At 46.9% G+C, this 11,400-nt stretch overlaps 1 protein-coding gene across 4 annotated transcripts in view; it reads right to left on the reverse strand.

Annotated features, from left to right (window-relative positions):
• TRIM36 (tripartite motif containing 36) overlaps positions 1-11,400 on the reverse strand; it is a 37,754-nt gene that overhangs the window by 2,854 nt on the left and 23,500 nt on the right. For all 4 annotated transcript variants that reach the window (XM_012727896.1, XM_012727893.1, XM_012727894.1 and 1 more), the window contains 6 exons: positions 9,854-10,000; positions 8,919-9,014; positions 7,710-7,963; positions 6,355-6,479; positions 3,666-3,956; positions 233-530 (listed from right to left, as the gene is read on the reverse strand). In XM_012727896.1, the coding sequence (XP_012583350.1) occupies positions 233-530; positions 3,666-3,956; positions 6,355-6,479; positions 7,710-7,963; positions 8,919-9,014; positions 9,854-10,000 (1,211 nt within the window). The remainder of the gene's footprint in view (positions 1-232; positions 531-3,665; positions 3,957-6,354; positions 6,480-7,709; positions 7,964-8,918; positions 9,015-9,853; positions 10,001-11,400) is intronic.

Here is an 11,400-nt window from a genome sequence, read left to right on the forward strand (position 1 = left end):
AATAATAATAACAATAATAATAATAATAATGAACAGTTATATACCAGAGACATTTTTGTGGGGGTGGAATGGGGAATGGGATCAAAAACAGTGGGGGGAGGGAAATGCAGTGGTCTTTGGTGATGGTGCACGGGTGATTTGGTGATGGGAAGCCCTACTCTGAGTGTCAGCTGAAACGAGGACACTTGCTTTTAGAAGCCTCATCAAGTTCTAGGCCAGGAAAGGGACTTACCGTGGGCTGGCGGCATCCCGGGGAGAACGCAGCCATTCTTGCAGCTTCTCGCTGGAGGCCACTCCGGCTTTTACCAGGTACGAATATGGCTCCACCCGGAAGGCCCAGAAGTGCTTCCCCTTGGTGATGCCCACGTCGCCGATGATGTAGTCCAAGTTTGTGTAGGAGCCCACCTGGATGCGGTCCGCAGCCAGGAGAAGACTGAACCCGGCTCTACTTTCAACACGATCCCGCTTCAAGTTCAGTAAGAGATGCTCGTTATTATACCCACATTTTTCATCAAAGAGGAAACTGAAAACTATAAATAGAGCTTAAGATTAGTCTGAAGATTGTTCACTAGCATTTCTGTAATCTACAGTTCAGTGAGAGTATCTTCATGTAGAAATGACTGAGTAGAAAGGAAGACTGCCTTAGGAGAGATAATACAATGAGAGATAATGAACAGTGCAAACTCTTTTGTTTGTTTTTTTTTAAAGGCAAGTTTTAGGTTCAGAGAAACTTGGAATTCCCTGCTCAAGCAGATGAGCAGTGGTTAACCTAAACTTTCATTTCCTCAACTTAGAGTGGAGGTTATACCACTCTCATCTTACTGGGAGGCACAGAAACCATCCCATACCCACTCTGGGTTCTTGAAGGTTGGTGAATAATCAAACAGGCATCAGACAAACTCCTGAGAAAAGGCCAAAGAAGCTTAAAATACCTAGTTCTTGTATAAAACTAAGTGACTCGCTCCTTAGGCTCCAGAGCCAACTTAAATAACTGAGCACTATTTCTGGGATGAGAAAGGGCAGGAGTCACTTAAGAGGTTACAGGGGAAGGGGCAGTGAGCAAAGGTTTGCAGATTCAGGCTCGGCCTTCTCCCAGGAGAAGCCAGCACCTGCCCTTCCAGGAGATCACACGTAAATCTTTTCCCAAAGGACCCTCCATGGGTCTTCAGAGCCCGTCCTGTGTAACCCATGTTTTGCCAAGATGGCATATTGGGGCGGGGGAGGTGGCAAGTAGGTTTCTGCTTCCCTACAACTCAAATTCATTAAGCCCAACACTGGTGGCTAGCCCAATGCTGAAACAATCCCAACATTCTTTCAGCAATGGGTGAAGGGAGAAAACAGAGTATCGACACAGCCTTAAAAAGGGACTTTTGGGCCCTCCCTGGTGGCGCAGCGGGTTAAAGCGCAGCACTGGGAAGCTGGAGCCGCTTTTGCATGAGTTTGATCCCTGCCTGCCCCGGAGGTGACCACATGGCGTGGCAGACCTCTCCTGACCCGCCCGCTGCTCCCCTCAGCAGTGTGCTTCATCAGTCACCCTGTTCTGCTCCCCCACTCTGTCTCTGGTGAAGCCTCTCGCCGCCCCTGCACCTCTGGCCTGTACCCCAGCTCTGCATGCAAATAATAAATCTTAAAAAAAAAAAAAAGGGGGGATTTTTGATGCACGCGGCAATATGGATGAACTCTGGAATCAGCAAGTCATAAAAGGATCTATGGGTGCTTTTATACGAGGCGCCTAGAACAGGCCGAGGGAGAAAGGAGAAGAGGGGTCTCCAGGCTCTGGTGGGGGAAGGGATAACTCTTTCACGGGCACGCAGTTTTCGTCTGGAAGCATGAAGAGCTTCTAGAGACTTGAGAGGAGACAGCACCAGACTGAAGGGGCCTGACGTCACTCACTGGTCTGCACACAGACAGGGCCTAGCGGCAACAGCACACCACCGTCAGCAACGGCTACCAGCAGGCCCTGAGCGGCCGCCGTGCTTCCTGGCACGACAGTCTACACCTCCCTTCACTCACCTCAAGTCTCTCCACGTGCAAAATGAACCTACAGGATCACCCCATTCCTGTGGCTTTTCTTAGAAAAGACGGCCCTGTGCATTTCCTTCCCCCACCCCCACCCCGCTGCTGGAAACAGCAGCTACTTGCAGGTTGCTTTTCTCTTCCACTTTCAGTGAGAGACAGAAGAGAGCAGAAGCTGCACAACTGGAAAACGTGTACTTGACATCTGGAACTCGACCTAGGGCGCTCTGTGCCGCTGATTAAAAGTCACAGGAAGCAATGCTGGCCGACCTTACGTAGCTGCGGATCTGAATCTTTTCTAAGTAGTCACAAAGGTCGTGATAAACCAACAGTGGACGATACAGCTTGGACGAAAGGGGAAGAAGTGCAGAGCCCAGGCTATGGGGACATGAGGCTGTACCAGCCGGCAGGGCCACGGGGTCTGAAACCAGTGGAGACACTGGGGTGACATCACCACCCCAGAGGTCATTCCTAGTCTACAAAGCCCACGGGCACTGTCGAAGTGTCAGGGGTTTGTAAGATGGAAGGGAGAAAGGGGAGCCGGGGAGGAGCTGTGGAGGTGTAGGGGGGTGCGGCGCTATCTGGGTGCTTCTGATACACCACCCACTCCCCACCCCCGACCTGCTGGCAATCCCAGAGAGAAGATCGAACCAAGTCAGAATACAGTTCATCAAAATATTTACTGTGACTATACCAATAATATTTTGCTCTTCTTTGATCCAATATTATAGAAATTTCTGAGCTGGTTAAAATACAAAATTATGCTAGTGAATATTTGCTGTTTAAATCTCAAACTTAATAGTTCTGCTCACTGAAATATCCTCTCTTTCATATTGTTCTGTTTTTGACATCAGTGAAAAATCAAATCCTGTCCTCGGCCTACAGTATGAATTTCCAGGATTCCACCTTTGTTTCTAATTCTAACTTGGTTTTAAAACATAGGCTGGAATCCACCTTTTAAAATCTTTTGTAACAAGGTGGTCCCCAGGGAAAGGGGAGTTTCCAGGTTCCCTGCCACACCCAAAGGTGTAGAGAAGCTGGAGGAGTCTGAGGAGGAAGGAAGCAGGATGGAGCCAGAAGGAGACCTGAGGGAGGCACAGGGAGCAGAGACAGGTGAAGCAGCTGTAACTGGTTCTTGGCCCTGGACTGGGTGAGACCGATGTGGGTGAGAGACCTGTGGGGAGGTTCACTATGGCAGGTTCATCTTGACTTTGATTTTGTTTTTTTCCTTCCAGGCTTTTCTATGGGTTCCCTCCACAGGTGCTTTAGAGTTGAGATGAGCTCTCGGACCACAGAGACCCTACTTTGGCCCAACCCTGTCTGGGTGGACATTTACCCATGAGGGGCTGGGTAACCACGTGCTTGATTTGGAAACTATATTCTTCCCTATTCTGTATTGCACACTAATTGTATTAAAGTTCCTTCCCATAAATGTTCTTATGCACTAAAGTATGTTTTGTCTTGACGTGGCAGGTGGCACACAGCATATTTAGAGTGGGCAGTTTTGGGACTTGAGGTGTCCCTCTCCGTCACCCTGTAACTCTCTTACAAATGAAAGCCCATGGCCAGGTGGGTTCTCACGGAGAGACTGACTAGCTAAGCAGGTCCTCACCCAAGTCTGCTATTTTCATTCATGCTATTTACCATACCTGGAGCCGGAGGAGTGCGAAGAATCAACTCCCTGCTGTTCGGACTGCAAACTGAACCCTTGTAGGCACGGACTCTGAAAGCGTAGTTACAGTTGCTTTCTAGATCTGAAATCACTTTACTTGTGCCAAGCACTTCTACCTCATTCCAGGACAGCATTTCCTCATCTCTATTAATCTTCCGATATTCGAGGACAAAGCTGTCCACTTTGTCCTTTTCTGGATGGTGCCAATTTATCAAAGCATTGTTATATACTTTGCTCTGGTCCTCACTGATCTCCGGCACATCTATACCTGGAAAACATATGGGAAAGAAATTAAAATATTGTTCTTTTTACCTGTGTTTCTGCAATAAAAAAAAAAAAAAGTTGACAATGCTTATGGATGCCTATACAGCCCAAGAATTTTCTAAAACGTAGACTACCCTGTACAAGAACAAGAACAAATCCTGAAAACGTAACATGGCTGGACGGTGAGGACACTGTGTGAAATATAATAAATCAGACACAGACAGACAAGTACTAACGCATGATTCCAATTACATGAGGAATCTGAAATAGACTCCTAATCTCAGAGAGGGAAAGGCAGCCCCTTGAGGTAGGGTGCAGGTCAGTGGGGGGGTGTCACCAGGCATAAAGCTTCAGCTAAGCCAGGCAAGCTCTAGGGATAGCACTGACCTACAGTCGACATTAGCATAGTTAAAATCTGTCAACACAGGGGCCTGCCCAGTGGCGCAGGGGCTGAAGACAGCGCCACCCAGCCGTCATTGCCAGCCGCTGCGACAGCTGACCCACATGGCGCCGCAGACCTCTCCTGACCCGCCCGCTGCCCCCTCAGCTGTGTGTTTCAGTGGATCCGCCGGTTCTGCTCCCCACTCTGTCTCTGGTGACTCTCACACCAGGCACCTATGGCCTAGACCCCGATTTTTGTGTGCATAAATAAAATAAATCTGTTGTTATTTTTTTAAAATCTCAAAACACTAAGAAGACGCCGACGAGCGCCTACCACAACAAAAGAAAAAAAAAAAAAAAAAAAAAAAAAAGAAAAAAAAGGGTTGGCCCACCAGAGGACAACAAAGAAGAAAAAAAAAACAAAAAAATGAAAAAAAAAAAAACTACTATTAAAAAAAAAAAAAAGGTTTGTTTATAACTGAAGGGAAAGAATGAAAAGACAGCAGAAAGTAAGGCAATTATGGTTGTAAGCATTACGATCATTACATTCAGCTTGGGCACACCCTCAACTTCCACCTACCAAGTCACAGCTCTGGCCTTGAAAGTGCAATCTATGTAGTGCAACAAAGAAATTTACTCTACTGTATATTTTAAAATCTGAGTCTGGTAGGTGTAACAATAAACCGCTGGAAACCTTGAAACTACCAGGTTCCGTATTTTCTTCCAGAGTTTCAAAGCAATTTAATTTTTCTTAGTATCAACACAGTACGTTTGTTTTAAAGAGAGAAAGAAACCACTGAACATTCCCTCAAGTTTTTAAGTGACTCAAGAATAATATCACTGTAATAATCTGTACAGTTAGTATCTCCCCCCACCACTATACTGCCGCATCGATGTTAAACTGTATTTTCAGAATTGCATTTCTCATTTTTCAGGAGAAATACAATTAAAATATCACACTTGAATCCCTCCTGTTGGATAGCCACAATCCTTTGCAAAGAATAAACTGCGATAAGCTTAAGCAAAAACCACCTGCAAAGTCATACAAGCGTGAACAGTCACCACACGCACAGAGAAACACATTTCTATCCAGTCGCAAGGAAACGTGACGAGCTGAAGGCTCCCGTCTCCCTCACCGCAGCTCCAGGCAGGTGGGCTGTGGGAGCTCAAGTGCCTGGCCTTAGCCACGCAGTCAACGCTCATCAGCCGTGGTGAGAGGCGGAGAGCCCCCCAAAATACACAGTAAGGTAAAACCAAAAACCAGTTACACAAATAACACGGTATCCAGTCTAGCCTCTACCTCTTTCTCTCCTTTCAGGCCTCACTAAAAATAAGCATGTGCAGCAGAAAATGAGGAGACGATCCATCAGCTGCACTCTGGGACTCACCTTCCCACATCAGTGGATTGGCGTGAGATACCAGTATAAGCAAGCTCACTCACCTTCAGCCTCGTCTTTCCAAAGATTGCTCTGCAGGGCCTCCCTGGTGGTGCGGAGGCTAAAGTCTCAGTGGATCAAGCTCGTGTTAGCCTCTGCATTATGAGTTCAATCCCTGGCCAGGGTGCTGACCCACACGGCGTGGCGGACCACTCCCGTCTCACCCACTGCTCCCTCAGCAGTGTGCTTCAGTGGATCTGCCTGTTCTGCTCCCCACTCTGTCTCTGGGGAATCCTCTCACTGCCCCCGCACCTCCAGCCCACCCCCCAGTCTTGTATGCATAAATAAATAAATCTTTAAAAAAAAAACTGTAAGAAAATTACAAAGTCACGCCACTTACACAGTATTTAAAAACAAAGGAACCAACAGAGTAGTTTCTGAACATAAGCACAGTTATGCTAACAGATGTATGTCGATGGCAGTTAACAGAAACATACACAGAATACAATTGCAAGATATGATGTCTTAGATCACCGAGACACTGCTTTTTAATGTCAGAAAACAAAACAAAGAAATTGTGTATTTTTTTTACACAATATGAATTCCGACTCAAAGAGTCGAGGTTTTACCATCATGAAAACTTACCATTTGAGAAAAAGGACAGTTCTTCGAGAAGTTCTGTCTGCTTAGATGTATTGACAACGTAGTCTTCGAAAGAAGTCTGAGCTGCAGGTCGGAAGCTCTTCAAAGATTCTGTTGCTTTCTGTATTCTGCAGACAATTATATTTTCTATGAAAACAATTATCTGCAAAGGCAAAATCAATCTACATATCCGCAAAGACAGTCTTCATTCAAGAGCAAGTGTTGGTTACCAGCAGGGAAGGGGGTGGGCCTGGGGGTGGGGGGAGATCTGGACAAGGGGGACCTGGGTGAGGGGAGGCCAGAAGGGGACTGATTGGCGGCCTTCCCCTCCCGCCCAGGCGGAGGCTGGAAAGCAGCAGCGAGTGGCCACCCACCGCCCCCAGAATGCCTCGGGACTGGCAGGCACAGTGGTGCTGTATGCCCGCTACCAAGCTGCCTGGACAGAGTCCTCACAGCTGGAAATGTAACTGGGTGGTCCCAAGGAGAAGGGAAGTTCCAGGTTCCCTGCCCCACCCAGAAGGAGGGTGGAACTGAACAGAGAAAAAGGAGAGAGAAGAAGAGAGAAAGAGGCCAGATGGCAGATGGAGAAGGAGACCTAAGGAAGCCACACGGAGCAGCAAACATGTGATGAAGAAACCGGGCTTGTTTCCTGACCCTGGACTGGTGAAGGCAGATGTGGGTGAGATACCTGTAGGGAGGTGACCATGGCAGTGTTTATATTGATTTTGATGTTGCTCTTTTCCTCCCAGATTTGTCTGGCCATTTCTGACCCTTTTCCATGGGTCCTATCCAGAAGGTGCTTTAATCTTGTGGCGGCTTTCAGGCCTTGCTTTGGGCCAATCCCTTTTGGGTTGACTTTTGCCCACAAGGGGATGGGTAACTTCAGGTGTTTGATTTAGAAGTTACATTCTTTGTGTTCCATATTGTATATTCACTGTATTAAAGTCACTTTTCATTAAAGCTTTATATGTTTTGTCTTGTTGCGGCAGATGGCAGAACCCACTTAGAGCAGGCAGGTTTTGGGGCCTCAGGGGTGCCTCTCTCTGAATTGAGGTGCCCTATAACAGATTGAGAGGAAATACAGGCCGGGCTTTGATGCCAAGCCCTGTGCCCTTCTTGAAGTCTGGGTCTTTTTCCATCTTTGTCACCTCGTTACTAACAATACACTGAGACATTCCCGTCTTCCCAGGGTCTCAGACCCCAGGAAGGGTGGACTCCGGTCACTCCCCGGCCTGCACCCTGAGGCTCACACGCCACCGTGCACTTACCTCAAGAAAAAAGAAAACATCCACACGGGATGTTGTTAGGTGTGAGGAGGGGCGCTCTCGGGGAGCCCCCGCCCCTGGGACAAAGCGTACCTGAGGTGCAGCTGTTTCGCCGTCTGAACAAAGCAAGACTGGTCTGTCTCCTTCAGCACCTCTTGTGCGTACCCGACAAGCCCGTTGTTCTCCAGCAGCCCCTGATACTCCTCCATTTGCGTCTGAAATTTGTCTAATCTTAGCTTCTTAGAAGCATCAATGGCTTTTAAAACAGATGACTTCCTCTCTTCTAGAATTTCAAAGAGCTTTTCAAAATGTGTAATTGCTTCTTCTTTAGCTCTCTCACCGTTGCACTAGCCGAGAACAAACAAAGCGTTACCTGAAGGGCTAACTCCTCACCTCGCTGCAGCAGCTGCGTGTTATCACCACCTGCTAACCCACGCCAACAAAACACATACAGACACTGTGAAGAAAAAATCGTGTTTGACTCTCAAATTTTCCAAATAATAATTTGGCATCAGGTACACTCGGCAAAGAATGATTGGCACCTTTATTTAGGCTTCTTTAGTAACTTTACAATGACCACTTTCTCCAGTCTTCGACTGAAGCGTAATATGTAAACAGAAAAGCGCAATATTTAGGTGTGCAGAATGAGGAGATCTTTGCAAACACAGCCACTGCGGCATCCAGAGAGAGAACATCCCCCACTCTCCAGGAACCAATCCTTTCCCTCTTCATCTTGAAGTCTAAGAGCCTGGTTTCAACTACTTTGCTACATTATTATAAACAGAATCAACAGTCTCTCTCTCAATACTACCGCAAGCTTTGGAAACACTGCGGCAAACAGCTGCGGCTACTCGTCCTTATTGCAGATGTAGACCACGTCTAGCTTGTCTGAAGGCTGGGAGGGCTGTGGAGCATGTATGCAGGGACATCGGGAACCTCACATAAGCCTGTCCTTACGCACTTAATACACTCTCCAGACACTTCCGGACAAATTCTACACTGCAGATCACGGCAAAGGCCATCGCTCCCGTCACTAGCAATCCGGTGTCCTTGTTAACTGGGACCGTAAGGGGTGGTCATTCATTCTCTTCTCTATGCTCCATGCCCCATCCTGGTCAGTTGCTGCCCCTAACCCAGCAGTGACCATGCCGCATAATCATTTATTCTTCACAGAGGGTTCTGGACTTCAGGGAGGCAAGGTGACATCTACACAAACCGGGGTGCCCCACTCACAACAGCCCCAGGATTTTAGGGCTGAGGAAAGGAATGCCTCAGTGAGAACGTGAAAACAGACACACTTACCTCAGTTTCTTTCATGAGCAAGTTTAGTTCAGAAATCTGACTCTTCACCTGACTCTCCTTACCAATAAGGTAGTCAATGTCTTTTGACAGCTTTTCCTGTCGTGATAAAAACAGACAGGCAGAAAGACGAGTTTAACGAAGGTGGCACAGAAGTTGTTTTTTAATCATACAGTCCTTGCTCTCTCCACAGCCTGATGAATAGTGAGGTCGACCATGGAGAGGGACAGATACAAGCTTAATGCGTCCAAATTCTGAATACATAGCTCACACATTACTCTTGTTTCATGTCACACCAAGAATTCTTCCTCCTAAGATGTCTAAGGGAAATGACCTTATCCCCCAATAAATTTTATAACTCTTCCTGTCACATCCCTGGATAGGATCACAAAGAACCTTCCAAATCAATCGACCCAGCCCATCCGAGCCTGGACGCTCATGAAACAACTACGCAAGATACAGTATGAAAAATACCCGTATGGAAACAGGTTATATCCAGAGTTTGCTGAAAAACGTTTTCATAGTCGTTCTGAAATTCAGTCAAGTTTACCAGAAACGAGCTCACAGGGTTTGCAAGAGCCCGGGCCAAGTCCAGAGCCACGCAAGGAAGTATGCCTGGAGCGACTGCAAACACAAAGGTCTCTCAAGCACAAGGCTGGCAGCCGGAGGGGCTGAGACTCCTCAGCCCCTGCAGAGGACCTGAGGGAGGAGGGCGGGGAAGGGAAGGGGTGGAGAGCCAGCTCTGAGGAAGTTCAACAAGTCTCCCACCCAGTCATCTCCTGTTTCAGGGGATGGGATCCATCAGAGGGGGTCTCGGGCAGGGTGGCTGACCCCGCCGGCAGGGCAGGAGGCATCTGGGGACTGAGGGTGAGGCCAAGGGAGAAACTGGAGACAGGAAGTCAGGAAGAACTGAAATGACCCCCCAGCCACAGGGCTACCTTTAGGGTTTTGTAGGCACTGCTCATGGTGCTGACCCGGTGGGAGGAATGGGTGCCACCCAGCTTGCACAGGTGACAGACGGGCCGCCTACACAGCTCGCAGTACAGGTTGATTCTCTCCGTTTCATGTTCAGGACACATTAGAATCTGTGGACAAACAAAACCAAGCGGGTTGAAGAATCTTTCACAGCTGACCCGGCAACCCCATACAGTCTCAGTGGTCAGACAAAAAGGGCCCAATCACAAAGGTGTACCTTACAAAATTATTACTAAATAAGTCATTTAAATGACAAAAAGTGTGAGCGGAAATAAAAGCACATGTAAAGCCCCTGTGTTCGAATGACTTGCTTTTACATTTGAAGGGTCAAAGGTTAGTTAGGTGTGTGGATGTTATTTCCATTAAGCTTGGTGATGAGCAGGTGAGGTTTTCATTCCCGTCAGACTCATCAGCAGAATGCTACCGGAATGCCCTCTGGCCACTGTGGCAAGGCACTTAGCTATTCACCACGGTCGGTGACTTTAGCATGGTGTCATGCATGGCACACCAGCTATTAGCAGCCGGGTCTCACCATTCTCACAAGAAATCTGTTCCTGAGAGACCTAGAACACTAGAGAAGCTTCCAGATGTGTCTGCTTTTACAAATTAAAGGTGCACACAGTGATCAAAGTCAGAACTTTGTTTTTCCACCTTGTTATTTACTCTGTAAACCACCACCATTTATATATCTGATGTTACATAAAATCAAATAGAAGAAAGGGAGGTTTTTATTTAAAAGCATTTCTGAGAATGCTCTGAATTTTTTCCTAAATAAGGCTAAATGTGTCTGGACTGGAAAAATAATGTGTTGCCACAATCAGAGTAGAAGCAACAAGACAGGACCTCTGTGGTGGTGCAGGAGTAAAAAAAACCTCAGCACTATGAAGCTCTCAGCAGCCACTGCAGCATGAGTTCGATCCCCGGCCAGGGAGCTGACCCACAGGGCACAGCAGACCTCTCCTGTCTCACCTGCTGCTCCCCTCAGCAGTGTGTTTCAGTAAATTCACCTATTCTGTTCCCCACTCTGTCTCAGGTGAATCCTCTCACCCCACACTGCTGGCTTGCACCCCAGTTCTTGCATGGATAAATAGATAAAAATAAATCTTTAAAATAAATAAATAAGATATAAAATTTCACTGCCTGCAAGGGATGATCACAAGAACTCATAGTTATTGCCAAATATTCTATCAGAAGGAACACTTTTTTAGAATTCTACAATATTGTCTAAAGCTGGTGACTTGGAAGAAAATATTTTTATCAGTAATTCCTATTCCTGTGTCTTTATCAGAAACAATCTTTTATTATATCTGTGAATAGAACAACCCTGCAAATTATACTCAAAATCTTTCTTAACTCATTTAATAAGCACAAATTCTTTCATTATGAAAGAGTGCTCATTTTTCAAGGAAACCTGAAAAATCAGGTTCAGTCATAAATTGTTAAAAACCTATGACCTTGGGCCTCCCTGGTGGCGCAGCGGGTTAAAGCACTGCACTGAGAAGCTAAAGCC

The sequence above is a fragment of the Condylura cristata genome, unplaced genomic scaffold (assembly GCF_000260355.1).
Source record: "Condylura cristata isolate star-nosed mole 26May11 unplaced genomic scaffold, ConCri1.0 scaffold00021, whole genome shotgun sequence".
Lineage (NCBI taxonomy): Eukaryota > Metazoa > Chordata > Mammalia > Eulipotyphla > Talpidae > Condylura > Condylura cristata.